General features: G+C 37.5%; 3 protein-coding genes across 7 annotated transcripts in view; 1 reads left to right on the plus strand and 2 right to left on the minus strand.

Annotated features, from left to right (window-relative positions):
• The window catches only part of LOC309496967 (NLR family CARD domain-containing protein 3-like), a 291,539-nt gene extending 288,489 nt beyond the window's left edge, over positions 1–3,050 (minus strand). For all 3 annotated transcript variants that reach the window (XM_082167163.1, XM_082167162.1, XM_082167165.1), the window contains exon 1: positions 2,960–3,050. The gene's annotated coding sequence lies outside the window, so the exon portion shown is untranslated. The remainder of the gene's footprint in view (positions 1–2,959) is intronic.
• LOC309497040 (uncharacterized protein) overlaps positions 1–26,693 on the minus strand; it is a 99,995-nt gene that overhangs the window by 31,989 nt on the left and 41,313 nt on the right. The gene's annotated exons all lie outside the window — the stretch shown is intronic.
• Positions 13,360–17,763, plus strand: LOC309497011 (uncharacterized protein). Of its 2 annotated transcripts, none has more exons than XM_082167254.1 (4): positions 13,360–13,472; positions 14,470–14,664; positions 15,034–15,130; positions 16,685–17,763. In XM_082167254.1, the coding sequence occupies exons 1-4, from the start codon at positions 13,380–13,382 to the stop codon at positions 17,626–17,628; spliced, it is 1,329 nt and encodes a 442-aa protein (XP_082023380.1). In that variant the 5' UTR covers positions 13,360–13,379; the 3' UTR covers positions 17,629–17,763. The 2 variants fall into 2 exon arrangements, with proteins under 2 accessions (XP_082023380.1, XP_082023381.1); XM_082167255.1 differs by having other exon boundaries at positions 13,361–13,539.

Below are 26,693 nucleotides of genomic sequence, written 5' to 3' on the forward strand. Positions count from 1 at the left end.
CATCCCATCGATAGTAAAGACAGGACAAAGTGGATCACCTGCGGCTGCGGTAAGTGTCCCGTTATGTTTTTAGATGACTAGCCTACTGTTACAGTGCCATTAGCTAACGTTAACGTTAGATGTAATGTAACCTTCGTGACACTATTACATGAATAGGGTGACAATTCCTCAAAGTCAGCCATGATCACGAATCACGTTCGCTACTAGCTAGTTAGTCACGTTGGTTTTGTTGACGGAACGGCGCTTCTCGGGTGCTGCGCTAATCACTCCGCCCAAGTAGCAGCTAGCAGTGCTTCGCCTTCTGAGAAAATAGTTCCCAGTATTTAAACGTTTAAAAAAATGTCTGTCTCATATGACCTTGTTATTTGTACACACTGTGACTACACAAATTACAACATGTAAATAGGAAAATGTTGGCGTTATTTTGTCACTTATTGGGATTAGTATGCTAGCTGTAGCCATTTACATCCAGTCTTTGTGCTAAGCTAGGCTAGCGGTGGGTGCGTCAAACAGACTTACAGCACGCACGGAGATGAAAAAGGTATGTATGGACTTATCTAACTCTGGGGGATACGGTGAATAAGCTAAAGTCCCAAAAAGTCGAAGTGTTCCTTTAAACTACTTTTAAACTTCAAACTAATTTAAACTTCAAATTACTTCATAAAAATCTTAACATTAGTTTATGCACTGTGAACTAACAATGAACAGCTGTATTTTTAACTAACGTTAACAAAGATGAACAAACACAGCAACAAATGTATTGCTCATGGTTAGTTAATACATTAACTGATATTAACTAATAAACCTTATTGTAAAGTGTTACCAATATATTCAACATTCATTTCCTTATGTTTTGTGCTGTATTGTCATCTCAAGGTTTTTAGTGACACAGGACAATGTTGTGAAGCATTAATTTTTACTTTGCCTAAAACAGGCAAATCTGATTTTATGCTGATCAGACAAAGGTATACATAGAGGCAATTAAGATTATGCAACTAAGATTACTCTGTAAACTCTATTCAAATACCATCACTTAATCTCCCACGTCCTCTGTCTGCACCTCTTGTACTATAGGTTTTTACTATTTTAAATGTCAGACCAAAATCTGATATGTCCTAACAGAGGGGTCTACTGATGACTGGATTGAACACAATTCATTTGTTAACTTTTGACTTGATGTATTGCACTTATATTTATATACTTTAAAAGCAAAGAAGACTCTGACTGGATCTCACAACTCTGGAAGAGATGTATATTTCTCTGTACTGAAAGTTGTGCTTCATACTTAAGATTGTCAGTTCATGATCTCCATATGTAACAGGAACATTAATCATGATCAAGTCATTTTATATATATTTTATTCCCAAAGGATTCAGAAACTTTCAAATTAATAATGTGTACATCAAATGTAATTATGTCTTTGAATCTTTTAATTCTGACAAGAACATTTAATAATGCATGCATATCAGGGCTTTATTCCTGTAAATATAGTCCGCTGGACACAAATGAATACAGTAACAATGCATCACTTTTAACCTTTTGTTGAAACAGCTGTCAAAATGGATGGCTTGCAACATGACTGTTTTGAAAGAACTACAGTAGGAAAGATCACATATACTGGTTGTCTGCAACTTCATTAATCTGTCTCGGGAAATCTGAAACAAAACTACATAATATTAGCCTGGTAATACCAAACTCTGCTACTTCGCTTTGCTTCGTAGACAGAGTCTGGAAGGGCATAATTGAAAAGCGTTTTCTTTCTCGCGGGGGGGGGGGGGGGGGGGGCGCTTGTCTGAAGTTTAAAATCATTGGTTACCCGTAAGCCAATCACATAACGTTTGGTTATGACGTGTGTTATGCGCATGCTCAGCCGCATCTAACTTCCACTGTAAACACATGTATGATGCGAAAACAAAACCATCGAGCGAAATACCGGAGTGAACATGGCTGTGAACGACTTTTGCAGATTATGTGAAGTAAATCTACGCATCCACGGTACAATCAGCGTCTATACGTCACGGCTCTCAGCCCGCCCTCTGTTCGTTGATTGGCCGGCTGTTTTGAGGCTGGAGGAAAACGGGGAAAACGGTCGCTATCTCAGACTGAGTACAGAAGCGAACTGAAATTGAGAGGAAGTACGAAGTCTGACGTAGTCAGGCTAACATAATATATGCATCTTAAAACAAAACAGATGTCTCCATATGCACTTCATTACATACATTATCATCAGTTAAATGTGTGGTGGACAGGACATGGCAATCCATCAATACTAAAAATAAATGTTTATGTTCACATGTGGACTAAACAGCAGTTAATAAACTATTGCTTCAACTGATCTCGAACTTCTTTAACTTTAGTAAACACACAGAAATGAACCGATCAACTGCAGTGCACATACCTCTGCTCAGCCACGAACCGGACCTGGTCGAAAGCTGATGATGTAACATGCAGGTAGGCCCGCCCTCACGTAATACCGATTGGTCGATTGATAAGCTTAAATCTGATTGGCTAAAGAGTACGACTCAACTGTGTAGGAAGAGTTCGCTGCCAGGTAAGTCTCAAAAACACACACACACATCCAAGGCGATTCACACATGTGCACATTCACATTCAAGGATAAACTCGTACATTTTAAACATGAATATATACTTTTATTTTGAGAATGTGATTTGGTTTTTGTGAATGTAATTTATTTCACGCACGTGAATTTTTTTTTTTGTGTACGTGAATTAGGTTTCATGCATGTGAAATTGTCTACGTATGTGTGAATCATGTTTTTTGCGTGAATTATAATTGAGACTATTCTGCCTCCATAGCGGAAGTGTTGAACATTTACATGTTTACTTTCCACCTCTGTATATTTCAGATTGTAAAGAGTCTGTAAATTAATCTAAACTAAAGCAGAATCCCTAGAGCTCGATATCATTATAATCCTGAAGATTAATTCCTGAAGACTTACCGTGATGTGATATTTGTGCCAGTGTAAAATATGTGTTGGCTCTCGTTCACCCTGTTTGAGTTTGCATTCTGTGCGCTGTCTACACTTTCTCTTCCTCTTTATGGTTTTCCTGCCTGCAACTTTGACGCAACTTTGACGCAAGCAGAAAACAGGCTAACGCATGTATTAACACACGTATCCTCTGCCCAACTGTATTAAACTGAGCAGCAATCTGGTCTCTGTGTCTCTTATTTGGTTCTCCAAGTGCACTGTCAGGCTTCACGAGATTTGGAGGGCATTGCAGAAGACTGTAGATAATCAAGAAGTTATTATTGGGTTACTGTGTGTGTGTGCGTGTAAAGTAAGTGATTATTGCTGTATTTCCTGCCTAGTGTTGACAGAGCGTCTGCTTATTCTTATGTTATGAAGAGTAGCCAATAATACCTGTGTGAGTCCATGTAGTCTAGAGTGTTTCTACATTATGTTGATGTGAGATGATTGTGTATATCTCATACATCACGTTATCGTGGATAAAAGTGATATTTAGAGATGATTATTAACATGCAATTATCATTCACGTGCTGATAGCGCCCTCTTGTGGAGATGTACAGAATAATCATTCAACTGTGGGTTCAATAGTGCTTTATTAATGTATTTTATATATATAAATATATAAAAGAGTATTTTCATAAGCCAATATTTTATTTTGGTTATTTTCATTGTATTATATATTTCACTTTGATACAAGTGTTTATAATATGTTTATATGTGTTAATATATTAAGTTTGTTTGAAAATGCACTTACCCGTGAGAGTGTCCTATCAGGAGCAGGGTGAGAGGTCATGAAGGAGGAAGGGGGAAGGATGCACTGAAACAGGGTTGCCAGATTGGGCGGTTTACCAGTTATCAGTTCGGCGGGTTTTTGTTGTCGAAACACCGGCACTTCAGATCCTTATTCCTGCGACCCAATGTTCAGCAGGCAGTCTCACTCACTCTCACACACACACACACACACACACACACACACACACACACTACAACTCTGGCTGACGTGCCCCCTAACCTCACAACAGACACTCCCTCCCACTACCTTAAAGTGACGCACGCCGGCACCGCGCGCCCCTCAAACAACATAGTAGATTGCGGGGTTTTCAAACTTAGGTAGCTGTCAATGCGGTTCCTGTTCATGACACTCTTTCTTGGTCAGCGGCAGCGCCAACACAGATTTGAATATGATTTTGTCAAAGGTTTAATAGACAAACGAAATGGAATAAGATCGCGTGGGTGTTTGAATCGAGATCACAGACTTTTAAAGATGAATCGTGCAGCTCTGTAATGACACATTTCATCCTCTATTGAATTGAAAGTGGCTAACTTCTGTCAACCTCATCTATAAGCAAGGGCAACAATAAAGCAATTTAATTTGAATTAATATCTGTAATATTCTGTAATAAAAATAAATCGATTTTAAAATCATAAAAATAAATAAATAAATAAATAAATAAAAACGCGATATCTAGGTGAATAAATTTTTTCTCCCAGCCCTAATATGCATGTTTCATGTTGCCATTTGAAATAACTGAAATGTTAAAGTGGGTTATTTTTTATGTCCATATCTACTCGATGTTTTTATGTTACTGAATGCTTTTGTTCCAAGCGACTTTTAGTGACAATAAACAGACTCATTGATAGCCTAAGTTGATCGCATTATTTTCCGTAACATAAGCTTATAGTTTAATAGTAGGCCTGAATAGTCAGACTGAAGTCAGTGTAGCCTACTTTTCCGTTCATTTAATTGAATATTGTTTCTAAAATCGGATAGGCTAAGTCGAAAAATGGGTCATTTTAAAGCTTGCTAATGATTTCAATGTGTTTAAACAAGAAACAAGCCACAAAAAAGAAATTGGGCGGTTTTTGACGAGGTTTTGGGCTGGAAAACCTCGCTGGCACCTGGCAACCCTGAACTGAAATGAGATGGAGACACACGTGAAGATTGTGCTGTGACAGATACGAGTTAAAAGTTGGTAAAACACCAAATGTTTGTTATGATAAGTGACATTGTATACTGCGCGAAGAGTGAGTTACAGACACTTAAATAAGTTACAGTGTGATAGTTCATGTCGTGGATTTGCGGTTATAGCTAGCACCACGAGGAGAAAGTGTGGACGGCTAATTACCACGCGCAAGCTAAACGGACTTTGCCAGCGAGTAGCCTGCTCGGTTGCTGTGTTGAGTGCATCGCCTGAAAAGCCTAATCTTCGAGGAAGAGACTGAATGTTTGGAGAGATTCTTCCAGGCTGTTGAGCATTGGAAGCATTGTGTTCCGGAGCGTTGAAGGACGACACGGTGACTCATCAGTTCTGTTGCGCGAGTTTTATTTTGTTTGTTGCGCCGAGGCGTATTCATTTTGTTTATTCATTTTGATGGCCATTTAGTCATTTGCCGGCATTAGATTTAGAATTTCAACTGGTTTAATTTGGGGAATTTAATGTGATTGAGAATTGTGATTTATTTGAATTTGTTGATTTGAATCTAATTGTCTATTTGTAAATATTTTATATTTTCTTTGAGTAAATAGTTCATAACTATTTCCTGTGAAGAATGCTTTATACGAGTGATATATTAAGTAAATAATATAATTTAGCGTATAATAATTTGGTTTAGAGTGGACGTAATTATTTGTGTTAAAGTAACGTAATAATTCCTTTCCAGTCAAAGTAATATTATACTTAGGAGAGTATAGTAATTTAAGTGGGTGTAATACAAAAACGGATATTAAAGTGAGTGTTCATTTTAGTTAGCATGTGAGATAGAGACATATAGTTAATATTTTACTTTATTTTAGCTATATGTAGCCTCAGTGTTTATTGACAGTTTAAAAATACAGACAAATATTGACCCCCTTTAAATTTTAAACTAAGTAATGACAAAGTTCTGACAATAATAGAAGTCCTGTGACATTTCCTGATAATACTGTTACGATATATTTTCAAAAGCGTGTTATACTTATTAATCTTAGTTTCGCCAATAGAGGGCACCCTCAGCGTTACGCTAGGCCGTGGATGAGTCACTTGGCGCGAGTAGAGTACAAGAGGGCACTTGGTGTTTTAAGCCCCCAACGGCGCCTTCCAGGCAGCGAGGGGATGGGTAGGTTTAAAGTTGAGGGTAGGGTTAGCTGCCTCTAAGGAGCCATTGGGGGCTTAAAACACCATCGAGCGTAAAAGAGCGCTCAGTACGGAATGAGTGAGCACTGGTGCACACGCAACGGAGAGTGTTCCCAACATAACGTGTCTTTATTCTCTATTTTTCAGGTAGGCTGACCATAATTAGTCATCTAGTAAGACATAGCAGTATTATGTTCATAGAACTGTAGTTTGTGCCACAGAGATTAAGAGATGTTGAACTTTAAGGTGGTTAAGATTGTTTGCACCTAATGGCAGACAATAGTAAAAGATCGTATCTTTCAGTATGAGGTGTAAGTGTGGAAAATACCACGATTGAGATGAAAATATGAGACAAATGACGGGTGATAAATTAAATCGATGTTTAAGAACCTGAATTAGCCGTGTCTGGTGTTAAAAGCTAAAAAGCACACGTGTGAACAGGCCGCTGATCACCCCGCTCACGTGTTAATGTCATCCAACGACATTTAGTCAGCCATTAGCTGTACAAAGAGCATCTTATGGTGTATTATCAATAAGAATTAGAGTCAGACTCCATTTTAAGACGCTTTTATTATTAATTTAGTGAGAATGTGATGGTAATATACTGTACAGCAACAGATATTGGGTTAAGACCATACCTGTCAACACTCCCGTTTTCCCCGGGAGTCTCCCGTATTTCACACCCATCTCCCACCCCCCTCCCGTTTTGTTATTTCTCCCGTGAAATTCCCGTTAGTTGTATGGCCCAAACGTCGTTATATGAATAATCACATAAATATATTATTCCAAGGTTGTCCAGTTGCCAGATCTTGTATGAAACCCATCCTACTTGCGCAATTAACACATCATACAAATTTCAACCCATTTGTGAGCTAAACCTGGCAACCTACAACCCAGTTGTGCCGTTGATATCTGCGCAGCTAGTAGACGCGGGAAGTTGAATAAGCGTTACTGGTAGAAATGGGAAAAGACTCAGTGGTAAGTAAATATTTAACCCCCTGGGGTCTGCGGTATCACCGGCGATACCAGCTCGCGTTTTTCCTTATCAGTGCAATAGAGACTCTAAATACTCTGTTGACTTTGATCTTCCATACACGTTTCATACATCAATCGATCCTGTTAAGTATGTATTATTTTTGTGTATACTCACAATTAAAACAAAGTGTTGTGCTTTTTGCCAAAAAAAGAAAAATAAGCATTATGTGAGTTCTGCTTTCTCTCTGTCAGTGAAGTCCATTCTGAAACGCGTCCGAAAATGAACTGTAACTCAGCGAATACTCAAGTCAAACCGGCATACAGACACACAGGCATGAAGCTTGAATTCTCTTCTTTTAAATGAAGTCATTTTTATAAAAAAAAAATTTCACAGTTTGTTATATGTATGAAAAGAGAGAGATGTCAGTCGTTCTCATCTCAGCTCATTAAGTTTTAATGTGACTCCGCCCACGGAGAGCGCGCGCTATTCAAACGCAAATGTGAGGCGATCCCATACAGACCTGTGAAACGCCCACATCAGCTGGATAACACACACACACAGCGAGTTCACTTTCAGATATGTACTTTACGACGCTGTGAGGAATAATACTATCTTGATAATAATCCTGGAAAATTTACCTCAGAAGTTCTGTAAGTTTCATTTCGAGGAGCGACGGATCCGGCTGAGGAATTCTATTCTAGGCGCAGTTCTATTTGCTTTGTTCGAATCGCAAGTGTCTGTACATGCAAAAGACTGTTTTATGAATTGCGTTTCTGAGTGTGACACCACCTTCACACTCGAGGAAGTCCCCAGGCTTATGTCGTGGAAATTTTAAACTGTATATTAAACTAACCATGTTTCTAACATCTAACCTTATAACTTTAACATCTAACAATTTGAACAGGATGTACTATGACAAAACCAATGGAAAACTTTGACTGTGTGCGTATGTATGTATGTAAAAATAACATCGTTTTGGGAAATGAAACTAGACAGTCTGTTAGAATCTTGTGATTAACGAATGAAGTCATCATTAAAACAGTTTGCTTGTGCCAGTGACAGAGGAAAAAGGTTGGGGCTTTTGAACCAATTGAACCAATCATATTGAAGGTGACATGTTAGTCTTATTTGTTTTCTTGATTCTATAAAAACTGTTGTATATGTGTTTTACGTTGGGATTTCTCAATGGAATTTGTCTGAGATCCTCCGGCCTTGATTCTTCTTGGGAGAGTTTCTCTGAGAACTGCTCGAAGACTCTCCCGGCCGTTATTAAAGCATTTAGAGGACATTTGCTAAGGTCTGTTTGTCGATTTATTCTTGCGCAGGAAGCTAGTTTAGGGAAGCAAGTTAGTTAGAAACTCGGCCAGTTGTCGACTGAAGACGCAAGAGCTAGAGTATAAAGGCTATTAAGTGTCGATTTGTAGACGCTCTGTGTCGAATGTAGACGCAACAGTTTTATTTATTAAGTGTCGATTTGTAGACGCTAGATAGTTGGGTTTAGGGGGGAAAAATCCACTACACTTACACCTGACTGGTACCAGTCGATAGCTCTCCAAGGTTTCAGGGCTGAGACGCATTTCTGATCGACCTTGAGGCGAAAAAGACCGGAGGTCCACGCTCGGCGCGGTACTCGCGCCTTTAGCCAGAACTGCAATGGGCGTATGCGAAGCAGACCCAACTGGAGTACTGATGATGCTGAGGCCATGAGACCCAGCATCCTTTGAAACTTTCTGAGCGGGACTATAGTGCCGCAGCGGAAGGTTTCCGTCATGCGCTGAATATCCAGTCTGCGCTGCGGCGACAGCTGTGCTGTCATAGATAGCGAGTCCAGTTCTGTGCCCAGAAAAGATATTCTCTGACTGGGAGACAGTAAACTTTTCGCCCAATTGACTTTGAGACCCAGATTCTCGAGATGTTTGAGTAATATGGTCCTGTGTTCTATGAGCTCCGAGTGTGACTGAGCTAGAACCAGCCAATCGTCCAAGTAGTTCAAAACTCGCATTCCCCGGAGTTTCAGGGGTGCGAGTGCCGCTGCCATGCACATCGTGAATGTACGGGGTGCTAGAGACAGGCCAAACGGTAGGACTGTGTATTGATATGCCTGGCCCTCGAAGGCGAATCTCAAAAATCGCCTGTGACGTGACGCTATCTGTATTTGGAAATATGCGTCCTTCAGATCTATTGACACAAACCAGTCCCCTTGGCAAACTTGAGCGAGGATTTTCCTGGTTGTGAGCATTCTGAACCGCCGTTTTGAAAGCGCTTTGTTCAGCTGTCTTAGATCTAGAATGGGTCTGAGACCCCCGTCTTTTTTCGGTGCCAGAAAATATCTGCTGTACAGACCCCCTTCGCTCTGAGCTTGAGATAAAGGCTCTATGGCCAAATGTTTGTTGGTTTCGTTTTTACAGAAACCATGGGATAGAAACCTATCCGCTCCTGTATCAAGTGGTCCAACTGATTTGCATGCTACCTTCCAGTCTATACCAGGAACACTGGGTCCGTTTATGAAAATGATTTATGAACATTATTTTATATAAAATATATATTTTAGGAAACATGTTGAACTAAAACTGAAGCCATAAATCTAAAGAAGTTTTGTTCCAAATTTGAGGTTGATATCTCAAAAAATTAGCTTTCAGTGTGATTGTGTTTGTGCGCAGTAACAGGTTTCCCCATTAGAGGCAGGAAAACTCACTGGGACACACAGTGGTCAGTGACACACCAACACACACACATTTATTGCTTCATAATTGATCAGAGAACAGGAATAAAAAGAGTTTTTCCTTTATAGGCCAAACCGGAGGAAATGGCACCATCTGGTAAAAAACAGAAAAACAAATTACATTTTGATTTTAAAGCCTTGCCAACAGAGTGAACGCCTCTTAACAAAGACTGCATTATTTTATAGTTAAAAGGCCCTGGGATAAAAAATTTCATGGGTTTTAATGGGTTTCAAAGCGGACATTTTTGTCCAAAAGGTCCCGAGAGATTTTGTGTAACTAGTGCAAAATAGATTTATTAAAGGAAATGGGGGTGAAATAGTAAAATTCCAATAAAAATACACACCTGAGCCAAAATCTGAGCAGTTACAGGCAAGTTACGGCATTAACCCTCTGGGGACCAAAAACGCGCCCGCGCGTTTTGCTCGTTTTTTTTTTTAGCAATGAAAAATAAACACAAAATGCTCTGTTAATTTTGATCTTTCATTTTCGTGTAATACATCAATCGATCCTGTTCAGTTTCTATTTTTTTTCTGTATACTCACAATAAAAATAAAGTGTTTTGCTTTTTGACAAATAAAGAAAAATTAACATGATGTGATTTCTGCCTTCTCTCTGTCAGTAAACTCCCATTTGAAACGCGTTCGAAAATTATCTATAACTCCGCGAAAATTCAGTCAAACAGGCAAACAGACCCACGGGCATAAAGCTTGAGATCGCAGCTTTTAAATGAAGTAATTTATATAAAAAACAAATATTATCAGCTTCTGTAATCTGTATAAAAAGAGAGCGACTCCAGTCGAGCTCATTAGGAGCCATTCAAAAGTAATGTGACCACTCCCCGGAGAGCGCGTGCTATTCAAACGCAAATTCTGAGAACCATTTCAGTCTGTGAAACGCCCCCACATCAGCTGTAAACAAAGAGGCATAATATAGCCTACCTTATGGAGAAAATTTTCCGTGCTGATATGAGGAGCAGATCCCGCTGAGGAGTGAGGTAGGCTAAGTTATCCTTTCTCAAGTGTTAATGTGGAATAACGTTATGGAATAACGTTGTAGGCTTATGTAAACAAAAAGATGAATCGCGTTTCTATAATATGAATCGCGCGTCTATTTGTAAAGAGTGTTTAGCCTAAATATGAATCGCGCGTCTGTGTGTGAAAGAATAAACTGCTTTTACAGTTACAGTTACTGCGTTACAGTCAGGCGAAGTATGAAAGACAACATTTTGTTGACTAGATTTGGGTACAGTTTTTACTGTAGAATATACTGTCACATCAAATAAGCTTTTCTGAATATATATAAAATACTATTTTGTCAAAAATAAAGTCATAGACTAAGATGTTCCAATGTTGGCTATATTCAAACTAATGAATACATATGATAAAATGTAGGCCTATAATCTTTTTCTTTTTTTTTTACAAAGAAAGAGTACTTTTTTGCAGAAATATTGCTGAAATTGTAATTATTGTTGTAATTGTAACCTTTTTAATAAAATAGCAAAACATATTTACAAGATAGATGTAAGCAAAATCTTAAATGGTCAATATAAGTCTTCTTCAAAATATATATTTTGTCTTTGCATTGTGGCTCAGTCAGTGTCACACCTGAATGAATGGCTAATTATGCAGAGTCATTATGGAGAGTGGGTGGGACTAAGGTGTAAACTACTCCTCCCCCTCGCATATTGGCTTTCCAAGCAAAACCTGTTTTACACCATTTAAATCAATGTATTTTTTTTTGTGAACGATAAAGCAAGACTATTTTCACATAATTTTGAAGCTAGAACTGAAAGGGACAACATCCATTAGTCAAAAGTCTTGTGGGCACATATTTTGTATGAGTTTTGTGGTCTTATTTCAGCAACTTTCATTTTTATTTTTTTAAATAACCACGCATAAACATTATTCTCTTAAAAATACAAACATCTACATACATGTTGCTCGCATATTATGGTAGGCCTGTTTGTGCTATATAGAGTGAATTTACACCTTTGCCATTAACATGTTTATAAATAACTGAAAAAAGCACAAATGTCAGAGCATGTCAGAACATCTCAAGGGCCCCAAAAACAGCTTGGTCCCCAGAGGGTTAACCGGCAAAGTTATCCACACACAAATAATGTCCCTAAGGACACACAAGGGTTAAATCACTTTCTGGTGTTTCTGACTGTCTGTGACTGTTTACCATAATAATTAATGCAGTAAAACGAATGTGTCTGAACCACTAGACACTTGTGCATATCAAGATATCAAAACAAGTGGCATTTAGTTTTTATAAATTCAGCACAAGCTCACTTTTCAATCAAAGCATTTTGAATTGAGTGATTGAAGTTTGTTGGGTTGTAAAACATGAAGCATGCGATATATGATCAAATTAAAGACGAAAGTCTTGGACGGTTTCTGGTCGACAGACTTTGTGGAGCTGGCTGTGAATGTGAATGTGATGAATTGTGTGTAAAATGATTGAAAAACAGAGAGAAGAGAAGTCAGTCTCTTATGGCAATGCTCATCAAGTTTGCATTTATTTGATCAAAAATACAGAAATAAACAGTAACATTGTGAAATATTACCCAGACCTTTGACCGGTACTGTGTGTGCAACACTTGCTTCTCATTAGCCGTCGCGCTTGACATCTGGTGTGAACAACTTTCCAGTGCAAGTGCAGTAAATAGTGTTTATTAGTATGTTAATAAATTAAAACAATATGAAAACAAAGTTTTCAACATCAAGCAACACAATGAAATGCAGCATAAAGAGACGACTGAAGTTTAAAACGCTCACACACACTTTTACGATACAAATAAGGTGGAAAGATGCTCAAATCTGCATAATTTCTGTGTGTCCAGAGTGAGAGAGAGAGAGAGAGAGAGAGAGAGTGTGTGTGTGTGTGTGTGTGTGTGTGTGTGTGTGTGTGTGTGTGTGTGTGTGTGTGTGTGTGTGTGTGTGTGTGTGTGTGAGAGAGAGAGAGAGAGAGACAGTGTGTACAGGTGCTGGTCATATAATGGCAACCTGTTAAGCTGCACCAGTGCGTCGGCGCACTGAAGCATTTTTTTTATTTATTTAGTTCAAAGTTACTATCAGATTAAATGTTTTACCTTGACAAACTATACATCATTAAAAAGATATAAGATTCAAGTTTCAGTATTTGACAACTATTGTATTCTGAGAAACTTATAGTGACAGTTATGTCTTATTTTGTGTCAGGAGTTATGAAATGAAAAAATGCGTTGATCCCTTTAATATGATTTATGAGCGTCAGCTGGTCCATTCAGAAAAAAAAACTCCGTGCTGTTGTCATGACAGTGCTTCACAAAACAACGTCTCAGGGCTTTTAGGTCAAAAATGTGCAGACTTGGAGAAATATTGATATATTCTCATAGATTTACATCATATTTCTATAGACAGGAATAATATTTCTTGAATTTATACCCAAATGCGTCGATGTAATCATTATGAGCGCTTCTTACTGAGATGTGCTGTGTTTTCAATAGGCCTTTATCGCATCACAATAGAACGCCGGAAGTAGCCGTCAAAAATAGCTGAAGCAGTGTACTGCGTCTTCCGGTTATTGCGTTCAACATGGCTGCCTGTATTCGCTGGACAACTTCGCTCTCGCATCTCCCAAAAGTTGGCCAAGACGATGTGGTGCGACTCGTAAATGAACACTCAAAGGTAAAATCATCCAAGTTGGAGAAAGGATACAAGTTCTTCTACGAAAATTTTGTCTTCAATTATAGAGGTAAGTAGCTTGAATTCTGTTCTGTTGGCGAGTTATCGCTAGCTTGCTATGTTTAAAGCTATTCGTCAGCTTGTTAGGTTCAAATACAGAAAAAAAACGTATCCTGTTTGAATAATTCGAACAATGTGACTGATTATTAATGCTTTCAAGTTTTATTTTTTTGCTTTCACTTGAGTATGTCAGTGTCAGTGGTCATTAACAGTTAAACTTTTGCCTGAGGAGCCCCAAAGGCTCTAGCTAACGTTAATGGCCCGATGTTTTGATGATCACTACGTTCCGAAATGCCGTTGCGGCAGTTTAAGAATCACAGCCTAAGGTTAAGTTGTATGTGGTTAAACATTGAATCCTTTTTCAGTATGATGTGTGACTATTCCCCCTTTTTAATGCAGTGTCAGATTTAGTGAGTGAGGAAGTGGTAGTGCAGGCGAGCTGCTACCGTTCTATGCGAAAGAATGAAGAGCCACATACACTTCAGGTTACATTGCTTGTCAGGAAGTTCAGGCCGGAATCATGCTCTAGTTCCTAACTTACTCGTCAACATGCGTTAGTGGCTTTCTGTAGTCTTTTGTTTATCAACAGGACATCATGTGGATAGTAGCCTAATCTTTCTGATCCTTGATGGATTTCATCAGATTTACAGTTTGGATCCAGACAGTGCTACAGTACCAAATTACCCCACACTTGTAATGTGTAGTGAATAGAGCATGGTTTCAGACCTATAAAGGTTCAGGTGCATTTGTTCAGTATGTTTTTGTTCCATATATCTGCTGTTGCAGATGTACCTTTTTTTTGTTCTGCTGTTGCCTTCATTTTGTTCAACCTAGTTTCACAATAATGTTCCTAGTGTCAGATAAATGCTAATTACTGTATAGGCTAAAATTTAGCCTAAACATCCAAACTTTCCCTCAAGTATATGTTCTCCATTTCTAGATTGTGCTGCATGCCGTTAGACCCGTGGAGTTAAATGAATGCTCCTGCTCGTGTGCTGCTGGAATGGCTTTATGCAACCATGTGGTTGCACTCCTGTTCCAAACAGCTCACTACAGCACCATGGGGCTGAAAACTGTGCCAACCCCACTGTCCTGCACCGGTGTGATTCAATCATGGCACCGTCCAAGGACACAGGTAAGTTTGTCTGATGCAAGTTGTGTCTTTAAAGTTTGTAAGTGCACACTGTTGGAATACTGATTCTGGTGTAGATGTTTCTGCACAGTGTATCCGTATCCTACACCTCATCCATATGAATTGTTCACATGGTTTGTCTGGGTCCCTCAGATATAGCCATACATGCTGTATACTCAATAATGATGTTTGAAATTCTAGAATTACTCACAACCCACACATCACATTTCAGTATACATTTGTTTCCTTCTATTTTGCAGAGCAGCGGTTGCCTGCATAGGATGTACACCTACAATATGGCTTGTGTGCTGAATTAAACTGATACTCTCTAAGACTTGCAACTGCATTACATTTCTTTTTGTGTTGATACAGGGGATTCGTCCCGAACCCACAGATGAGCTCGTGGTACGAAAGCCGAAGGCGCTAGGACGCAGTAGTGTCAAATCTACTCTGTATCGCGCTTATGCTGGTAAGTATTCATTTATTTACTTAAAGCCCTTTATCATGGCAGAATTGATTACCGGAAGTGCTCGTCGAAGCAGTGTATCGATTCTTCCGGTTATGTATTTTCAATGTGCTGTTGTTAACACCTAGTTGAATAAATGCCTCTGAAAATGTCCAGATTTTAAAATCATCCTGCGGATGCTAATTTTAAGAGACAGGAAAAGAGATATTTTGATGATTACTGTGTACAGGACTTTTCAAACTCAAAGGAACTTGTAGGTTTTTAATCTAACATAAGCCATGGCTCTTAAACATGCGTGAAAATTTCACCACACGTTAGTGCTCGTCTAAATAGTGACCACGACACTGCAGTGTGTATGAGCACTGATGAATAAGATCAAAATTAACATTTTTATTTATTTGTATTAAATATTTCAGTGTCATTATTCTGTGTCATTTTTCATTTCACTGTATGTAATTCACACATTTATGCCAATTTTTCGCACTGTTAGTCTGTTAAAGGGATAGTTCACCCAAAGATGAAAATTCTGTCAGTAATTACTCACCCTCATGTTGTTCCAACCGCGTAAGACCTTCGTTCATCTTTGGAACACAAATTAAGATATTTTTGATGAAATCTGAGCCCTGTCTCACTCCTCCGTAGGCTGCTAGGTGGCCCAAACTTGCTCAATCTTAAGTATATCAAGCGACGAGAATACTTTTTGTGCGCAAAAATAACGACTTTATTCCACTATTCATTCATCTTAATTTGTCTTCCGAAGATGAACGAAGGTCTTACGCGGTTGGAACAACATGAGGGTGAGTAATTACTGACAGAATTTTCATTTTTGGGTGAACTATCCCTTTAAGATGAATACAATTTGTAGCATCTTTACATTTCTTTAAGGCAGTTTAAGACATTCATTCATCTATTTTCATACTGCTCTTACGATAATAGACCATGGTTTTACTACAAATAAAATAAAAAATAAAACAACACGTTAATAGTTAAATCATGGTAACCAAAAATCAGCCATGGTTTTGCTAACCATATTGTAACCATGTTTATCAGTAAAAATTTGGTAAAATTCTGTTTAAAATGTAAATTCAACCGGTATGAAATATGATCAGTAAGAGAAAAATACTGTTAATGAGAAGATGAGCACTGGACTTTGTCAGGTTAGTTTGGAAATAAATGTATTTATTATTCAGAATTCACATTTGAAAGGGAACATATTTACAGGAGGAACATTTCAACTAGTTGAAGATATAATGTAAACATCCTCAGCATCGCGTCTAGGACAACTCGAGGTGTCGCACACCAGACGCGCACTTTCTCAGTTTATGGCCAGCAATATTGTTAAGCACATTATGGAATTAAGATAATGTCTGTACTATGTTATGGTTAAACCTGAATCCGATTATGCATTATTATTATTCCTGAAAGTCCGATAGCATCAGCAATTTTCAAATGAGAACATGCAGATAGTGCTTAAGTATATAAGATTAGCTACACTGTCACTTGTAAATCATTGGCAGTTATTAACTGATGAATGGTTTCTGTTACTTGTGTTTTTAGGACCCCTTCCTGACCCGATGGTGTTGTCAGTTGGAGCCCAACTACGCAACCATCAGCCACAACCTGGCATTTGTAAAATCTTATGCGGCCTCTCTGACCTGACTTTAGTGGACTCTAAATTTGGACTAGTCCCTCGAGGTTCAGTTCTTTCTTATCAGTGTACACCAGTAATACCCCGAGAAATCATTAAGCATCCAGAAGCCCCCTCATTCCCACAACTTCCATTAATTAGTGGCTACACATTAGAACGGCATCTACATTTTGTCCCCAATTGTCATCAGTTTTATCACATACAGAGTTTAGAACTAACCCATGAATGTGCAAGTATCATCGAAGAGAATACAAGGGGGCAGTCGGAGAATCCTTTGTGGAAGGAAGTCCGACAGCCCCGTCTAACTTCCAGTAGATTCGGCGAAGTTTGTAGCGTTAGAGGGGAGTCATCTAGTCAGGCTCTGGCAGCCAGGATCATAAAGGGGGTAAGGCAAACACCTGCCATGAAAAGGGGTATTGACCTTGAGCCAGAAGTTTTACAACAGTACAGTGACCTTTGCAATGTCAGTGTTGCTCCTTCTGGATTCGTTGTGAATCCTAATGCGCCTTACCTCGGTGCTAGCCCTGATGCCAAAGTGTATGATCCCACTGCAAATCCACCCTTTGGGTTAGCTGAAGTGAAATGCCCAGATGTTAACAGTATAACAGAGGTTAAACATGTGAAGTTTATTGGTGGTCAGGCCAAACTAAAAAAAAATCACAAGTATTTCTGGCAAGTGCAAGGCCAGTTAGCCATAACTGGTTTAAAATGGTGTGATTTCATTACATCCACACAAAGTGACCTCACAGTAGAGCGAATTTGGCGCAACGAGTCGCTGATCAGTGAAATGAAAGATAAACTTGATCTATTTTATTTTGCCACATATATGGAAACGTACCTGAAACTAAAGTAAACCTATACATCCCCCCCACCACACACAGACACATACAAACAAATGGGGTCTCTTTCTGATTTTATTTATGGAACGGACATACCTACTCTCTAATCATCACCACCACCACATGCATGTGCACACACACACACACACACACACACACTCTCTAATCATCACCACCACCACATGCATGTACACACACACACACACACACACACACACACACACACACACACACACACACACACACACACACACACACACAAACAAATGTTCCCACACACGTGTACTTAATCCATTAACGAATTGTTTAAATTGTAAATTAAATTTATGTAAATATAAATGTAATATGAGTGTCTGATTTTTTTGTGTGTATACATGTTACGTTAGTGTACTAATTTTCACATAAATTATTTTTTTATAATAAATGTATATATGTCATGCTATATATATAATATATATATATAAATAATAAATGCTATGTCATGTTTTAATGCAATAAAATGTAAACCAAACAAATCTGAATCATTCATCTTATGCCTATGTTAAGGGTTTCACACTGGGACATCACCCTTCACATCCAGAGGGCCTTGGTAGTTGGACATTAAGCAACAAGTTGCCCATAGCTGATTGACGGACCCTGAAAGGGTCAAAGGAACGGTTGTGTCCCAGATATGATATTCCTTCACTCTTCTGATGGCTCTCTCCACCAGGATTCTTAGTCGGGCGATGTTCTGGGTTTTTTCTGTGTCCTCTTTGCTGAACCTGGTGCCTCTTTTGAAGGGGGGGATTATGAGGGTTGCTCCAACATCAGACAGCATCTGGTCAATGACAAAGCCTTTATCAGCCATGCATGCATCTCCAGGCTCAAACAGGCTGAGGATCCCTGACTGGCGTGTAATTTCTCGATCTGATATTGAACCTGTGAAAAGCTTTGAGATGAAGGTGATAACACCACATGGGGCAATGCCAATTAGACCTTTGAAAGTATTGGTGTTCTTGTAGGAGGAGAATGTTTCTGACTGGAGGGTAAGTGATGATGGTGCCTCACATCTTATTTCTGTGCAGTCCAGAATAACACGCACGTTCGGGCAGTACTGTGCAAACTTTGGTGGCATTGTTGCTTGCACCTGTTCCCTTGTCATCCAGATTGGCACTGATCCCAAAACAATGAATAGATAGTTGGCCCATGTAATTATTATTCTACTTACCGTAGAGAGACTAATGCCAAATATGTCGGCAATCACCTTCTCCTTCATACCAACGGCAACTCTACAGCAGTAAAGAAACAGTTCATCCACAAGTGCCAGCCTCCGGTTCGGGCTTGGTTTCTCCAATGCCATGACATCGCTTGCCCTCTGAGCTCTGCTCCAGTAGACTAGCCTAGATGCTGAGGGGGCAACCGATTCCCAAAACGACCAAAACACCTTCTCTGACTGAAAACGGGTGTAAAACCGGAATTCCTCGTCAGTGGCACAGTATCTGTTGATGTTTAGTGTGCATGACAGGTCCCTCAGTTGTCTTTCTAAACTCCTGACCTTAGCCTCCAGTTGCCTGATGGTTTCGGCAGCAGCATCAGCATCTAGTCCACCTGCGGAGTCGCGGGTGTAATTGTGATCACTGGCAGGTTCTTGATCCTCCGCGACTGTAGGCTGTTCATCCGCGTTCTCTATAGCAGAGTCGCTATTCTGAAACTCTTCAACTAACGTTACTTCAAAACGCGCATTAACCCGATCGTAAACTGACTGGCGAAGCACACGAGTCTCCCCCCAGCTGTTCCACGAAAATCGGCTTGGCGTAGTACCGGATTTTAGTCTCCTCCGCCCACTTTTCGAGACGTAAATGCTCTCCTCGTCAAAGTGCAAGCTGCACACAAACGTACTTCCCCGACTTATATTGAACGAAGGACCTTCGTCCCTCCTTATCAATCTCACCCAAGCCTTGCGGAGATGTTCGTCCTTTGGGAAGTCATGGAAGCTAAGGTATGGCTGTCTTTGTTTTGATGTTGAACAACCCGGTACACTGCAATAGCACCGGCGAGAGGAGGCAGCCATAGTTTATCTGGTAACTAAGTAACCACCGGAAGTGCGAGTACACTGCTTGGCGATTTCGAACGTTGCGAAACCAGGAAATGCGATAAAGGCCTATTCATACCTATAGCCTGAGGGCGCTATATGCACAATAATACTCCATATATGGAACATGAAGAAGAGCCATAATCATGTGACCTTCAAGGACGTCACTGATAGCAGCTACACACAAAGCTAACACAGAGATCGCTGTAATATGCAGATATAGACGTTTTGAAGACAATAAACATGATTGCAAATGATATTTGATATTTGAGTGTTCTTCAAGCAATGCCAGGTATTTTTATAATAATAGATTATATTTATAATGTAATGCTAATCGATATAGACTTTATCATCGTGCATACTATAAATAATATATTTTCTTTCTGATTTTTTTTTATCTGAAGCCAAATTAGATCTCAGAAGATTATTTAAAACACTCGACTTGAGTTATGAAATAAGTTTGAAGCACAAACATAGTTTTAATCTCATAAATGGTCGTGTATTGATGGTGTGCTAAGCTAACATGCTAGCTAGCTCAGGTGCACCTGTCACCTAGAAGTTATTCTTTTATGTGTTTTTTTCTAAATAGTAATGCTTTTCTGAAATGTTTTAGTGCATTTGATACAGTTTCAAATGTAAGTGAGAACTTTGATCAAATAAATTAGGGATTGAAACCCTATGAATAGCCTGTGAATAGCCAGTCGTTAGTAACTATAATGCAGACAAAAGATATGCATATTTAGATCCATAACCAGGCTGGAGAGGTGTGTGAATGTGTACTGGGGAGACTGAGACTGAATAGGGCTCGTTTGCACCACAAAACAATAGAGACAATAGACTGAATAGATGACTTAGATGATGGCTAAACATCAGTAGCATTTTTAGAGTCTAATCAAAATAAAATCATTTGACATGATCTTGAAAAACATTTAACCAAATACAGAGTTTTAGACTTAACATTTTCAGATTTTAAATATAACATGGTCACACATATGGCTTTAGCTGCAGTGCATTTCTAGATTGCTCCAGGGCCCACTTCAATTTTATTTTCATGAAGATGTTTCATAAAAATAAATTTCTAATAACTTTACAAAACTTTGAAGCTATTTAAAAAAATTATTTTCATTATGACAATAATTAATTCTACATTTACAATAAACTACCAGGTGTCAGCTTTCAAATGAGATCATACTTGTGCTTTTAGTGCAAAGGGTTCATGAACTGTATCCGTTTCAGTTTGGGTATGTCATTTCTGGGGATTTTTCAAAAGTGGCGTTGCAGCTTAACAGGTTAAATGAGTAGCAAACAACTCAATAAATAAATATATAAATAAAAATGTTTGAAGTTTTCTCAAGTGACATACAGTTCAATCAATAAATTACAGGTGCTGGTCATATAATTAGAATATCATCAAAAAGTTCATTTATTTCAGTAAATCAACTTAACAGGTGAAACTAATATATTATATAGACTCATTACATGCAAAGTGAGAAATTTCAAGCCTTTACTTGTTATAATTTTGTTAATTATTGCTTACAGTTTATGAAAACCCCAATTTCAAATCAGATTATTGTGAAAAGGTTTTCATAGCTGTAAGCCATAATCATTAATTATAACATATAACTTATATAATATATACTTATACTTACTTCTATGATTGTTATAAATTTATTATGACAAATAAAGACATTTATTTGACATATCTCACTTTGTATGTAATGAGTCTATATAATATATTAGTTTCACCTTTTAAGTTGAATGAACTTTTGCACGATATTCAAATTCTTCGAGTTTCACCTGTAATCAACAACAGTTTATCATTATGGCTGATTCAGGTCAAGAATGCAGTTGTTAGTGGAAAGACAGGGCTTGCGTGTACTGATTCACAGCGAAGATGGAGTGAAGGGACATCCAAGAACCTTCAGCCCAAGCGTCTGAGCCAGATAGACTTTAGGCACCACAAGGCAGAGGATGAGTATGAGGGAGAGACTAGGGCAGTTGGCAGTCAACTCCCAAACACACCACAGTATCAGTCCCACAAAGACTTTAGAGAGAGAGAGAGTGGACACATCTCAAACAAAACCTCTATTCCTTCTCAAGAACACGCTACTGGACAAGTGTTACAATGCCACTCCATCAGCAGAACAACAGGGCAGCTCAAAAGAACAGGGAACCATCAATGATTTAACATTTCTGTCACATCAAAATCATGACAGTGATCTGAGTTGTGTGAAATGCCAGAAATTCTATCAGGCTTATGTTAATATGGAGGGCAAACAAGCTGATACACTGGAACTTGAGACGAGGGGATGGAGTGCATCTGATCTGTGGCACAGTTCTGGCCCAGGTGAAAAGGAAATATATTTAAATTGTGTTTATTTTGATATATTTAATGCATTTTAAGTGTATTGTATTAAATATATATTTAATTGTGTTATTTTGGAACCTATTAAAGTATACTAAATGTACTAAAATATATATTTAAGTTCAATTTTAAGATAATAGTAATATATTTTATTATACTTAATTGTGTTAAAATGGCCCTATTTTAAGTACATTTAGTGTATTTTATTAGTATTTCTTTATATTGCATTTTTAAAACATTTAAAATTTACTTTAGAAATACAACTTAAGTATATTTTTAATTTTATATTAATGTGTTCCTAGTATATTTTAAATATGATATCAGCTTATTACTAATGTATTAGTAGAACAATATAAGACCCACTTTTAGTACATTCAAAATGTATTTTTTCTGCAAACCCATTCTTTATGAATTTAATATATTCTAATGTATTAAAAGTAGTAAAAAAATATGTTTTAAAAACACATACTTAAAATATTAATGTGTTCCCAATATATATTAAATATGATATTAGCTTATTATTAATGTATTAGTAAAACACTATAAGACCCACTTTTAGTACATTCAAAATATATTTTTTTATGCTAAACCATTCATTATGAAATTAATATATTTTAGTGTATTAAAAGTACAGTTAAAATATATATTAAAAAACACAGAAAAAAATATTTGTATAAAACACAAATACACTTTGAAAGATAGTAAACTTTAATGAACTAGTACATGAAAAATAAACAAAATACATTAACATAAAATGCATCTGTATAACAGAACAAACAAACAAAGTGATATAAAAAAAGATAAAGTTTTAATTTATTTAGAATTTAAGAATTTAGTTATTAAACTTGGAGTTGGCTTCATTGTTGCACTTTCTTCGGATTAAGGCTCTCACCTCAGACACTGTCGTGGTCGGAAACTGTTTGATCACAGTATCTTTGAAAAGGGAAAAAGATTATTATTATTTTTTTAAATATTAATGCAAAATGAACATCTGTAAAATGTAACTGTTCCCTTTCGAAAGGGACTGTGTATAGGCGCCCCTTTTATACTTCTTTTTTATACTTTATACTTAAGTGTTTTTGGTTGTCACCAAATTCAATTGCTGTGATTTTATGGCTTTTCTCAGCTGTTCTCAGGGAACCAATGTTACAGTCGTAAAGACAATTTTTTTATATGGCATGTAATGCTTAGTTCATATATTTTAAAAGTAGACATTCAATATAAAATGTTAATATAATGCAAATAAGGAGTTCAAAAAGAACAAACATCAAGAGCCTCATTTATAAATGTTGCGTACACACAAAAGAAGGCGTACGCCGCTCTCTACGCAATACTTTATTTATAAAAATACTTTATACTACGCAATACATTATTTATAAAAAGCAAACTTGACAGGAAAAAGAGCGGCCCTTCACGCAAACTCTGACCCAGGCGTACGCCCAAAAACGGGTGAAATGAGAAATTGCAACAACGTTGGCAGATGGAAGAAACACGTGAAAGTGTGTGAAACTGTAGACATTTGTGTAAAAGAAATGACAATACTGCCTCTCATAAATAACATGAAGCTTGCTTCACAAAGCAAGTCTTAAAATTAACAGCCTAACACCCGTTTGATTGATCTGCAGTGTAAAACAAACAAAATCAAAAGAAGATTACCTAACAGAAATGCAAATTAACACATATTTGCAAAAGGATTGTTCTGCAATAATATTGGCATTATGCAATTTATTCTCATAAATAATATGGTAAACAGAACAAAATCAACTGATATTTTCGTAAATTTGTCCGTCTGGTGGAGCAAATAGGCCTAGATGCAATTATAGACAGATAGAAAATCTAAATAAAATTATAGAAAAAGATAATATAAATATAATTTCACTCAGCCTAGCCTATCACTTAAAGCAAATATATCCACAGCCACACCCTAAATGTCCTCACCAGCGGCCACGTTGGATCGTTTAGTGAAACTGACACATATCGGCAGATGAAGTAAAACCATAAGTCTTCAGTCATAATGATAAATGTTCACAATAACGCTTTAAATAAAATAATGAGCTAAATTGTTTTACTTCTATTTAAACATTTAGATTAATGTCATTAATGGAGTTATACACTTATACTATGAAATGTAGGCTACTGAAAAGATATAGGCTATATATATATACCGGTACTGCAAAAATACTGGTATATATTATATTTCAAACGGTACAATATCATCATTTCGGTATTTAATACCGAATATTTAATCATATTCGGTATTTTTGCTGAATTCGGTATTTAATGCGCTGCTGTTCCTAAGTGCGCTAGTTAAACTGACGCGGGTCACGCGAAACCGGCAAACATGACAACGAAGGAACACAATGGATCAAGCAGATGAAGCTCATTCTAATTTCTAGACGTCCGAAATTAATAAATAGGGCAGTATGAGTGAAATAAGGCATTACTTTGCCTACAAAAGTAATGAGAAAGTCAAAGCAACAGACCTCAATGCACCGCTCTGCAAACATTGCTTTAAATAATGTGTTTTGCCACGAGAGGAAACGCATCAAATCTGTCACTTGTTCATCCCGACTTGTTCAAAGAGTTCAGAGATCGACAGGTCAGTCCATCAGTAAACTGATTTAATGTAGGCTTTTATTCACAACACTGAACAGCGCACATACATAAGAGCTTATCAACTAAATGTGATACGGTAAACACGAAAGCTAAAATCTGCTCACATGACACGCTAGAACCAATTCAGTTTAGGTCTCATCATTTTTACACTTTGAAACAATCATATATTAATTGAATTTGAATGGATAGAGACAAGTAATATTAATTTTAGTAGTGATAGTAAAATGAATGGCATATTACTGCCGCTGTGGCAAACCCTACAGTAGATGAATAAACCAAAAGAGAGAGTTAAAATAGTCTGCTAGTTTGTCAACATCGATTAGGTAACCTGACCTAACAGTATTATAGCATTTATTAAGCTAGATCAATCAGTAATTATTATTTAAATATATTAAGACATGTTTAGCATATTAACATTACTTTATGCAATCGATTAAACTAATATGAACCCAAACACAAACCAAATAGGATGAATAAATGCTATAAATGTTGATAATTCTGTTGACGCATGACAGCTAATGGTTTAAATGTCATTTCACTATGATATTATTATTCTAAATTAATCTATAATTATATATATATATATTAACTTATTTTAATGGTATAATTTTTTATTTTTTTTTAAATCAAAGTTTAACCTACTGAATATATGTTCCCTGACTGTAGTTTTTTTTTTTTTTTTTTTTACATTTTGATACTTTTTCTTTGCACATTTGGTACTGGAGTTTAAAGCATTGTTTTTCAACCAAATTTTTCAATTAACTTAAATTGTGAGGCTGTTTTTTATGACCTGTGGTATCGATTAAGTATCGATACCGAGGTATTAGGTTCTGGTACCGTACCGAAGCAAAAATTGTGGTATCGGAACATCCCTAATATATATATGCTACTAAATTATTTTTATTAACGTAATGTGACGGACATCCACATTTCATATTTTCCTAACATTTTGTACCATTAAACGTTATCATGTGGATTAATAATCATATGCAAATGATATGCAAATGGGGATATGCATAGTAAAACTAGGCGTTTCACGGACTATTTATGGGCAACTATTGGTTCTGTGCTTACGGACGTCCTATGTTTCATCCGTACGCCACTTCTGACGCAAATCCTACGCAAAGCTATATAAATGAGGCCCTAAGTCTGGCTGAACAACAGTGAAGTCTACATGTTATGTTACTGTATCATAGGCAATTTAACTGATTAACTGAAACAGTATACCCATTCAACAAGTATAATAATTATAATGCATAATGCCAATATTTAATATTAGAATTAATATTTGTTTTTATCAGTCCCCTTTTAACTTCAAGACCAAATAAAAGTGAAGTACAAAAACACATACCGATGAGGGCTTGCACCTTGTGAGGGTCCAACTGGTCTTTTGATTGAGTCCCGGATTTACCAGTAAGGGTGCATCTGGCTAAAATTTCTCTTCCAAAAAGTACAGTGGCCAATTCTTGAGTAAAAAGAGAAGCTCGTGACTTGTTCAGTCTGTCATAGACTCTTTTAGGGATTTTTACATCAGAATCACAGAGGGAAATCTAAAAAACAAACATAACAAAAAAAAAACATCAATATATTCCTTTATAATTCAATTAAAAAGGTATAATTATTTTACTTGATTCAGATCACTTACTGAAGTGTTCATGCACAAAAATACAGATAAAACGATACAAATACCACTTTTCTTTATCATAAAGAATTTTACCATTTCTGAGGTTCAGTAGCGGTTTTTGGCACGGGCGAACCGGGCAATCGCCCGGGGCGGCATTTTTGGGGGGGCGGCGCCGCCGGCACGAGCATAAAAAAAAAAAAAACCTGCGCCGCGAAGCGGTTTTCTATTATCTATCATTTCACTGTGTGGGGAATTGGCAAATTTGCGCCCCCTGCAGCTGCAGGCGCCCCTGCTTGCTGAGAAGATGCCGTGCACAGAAGCTGTTTGTTTGAGAAGGGGAAAGGGGAGGGGGCGCGGAGGCGCGGGCGCGGATGACAGTTCACCTCTGGGTCTCTCCCAAATG

The sequence above is a fragment of the Leuciscus leuciscus genome (genome assembly GCF_965113295.1).
Source record: "Leuciscus leuciscus genome assembly, chromosome: 4".
Taxonomy (NCBI): Eukaryota; Metazoa; Chordata; class Actinopteri; order Cypriniformes; family Leuciscidae; genus Leuciscus; species Leuciscus leuciscus.

Bases quoted from the DNA above. Each gene is read 5' to 3' on its own strand.
- LOC309497011 (XM_082167254.1), top strand. From the start codon at position 13,380: ATGGCTGCCTGTATTCGCTGGACAACTTCGCTCTCGCATCTCCCAAAA. The intron at 13,473-14,469 runs GTAAAATCATCC...CTCCATTTCTAG, and splicing joins TCGTAAATGAACACTCAAAG to ATTGTGCTGCATGCCGTTAG. The intron at 15,131-16,684 runs GTAAGTATTCAT...TTGTGTTTTTAG, and splicing joins TCTGTATCGCGCTTATGCTG to GACCCCTTCCTGACCCGATG.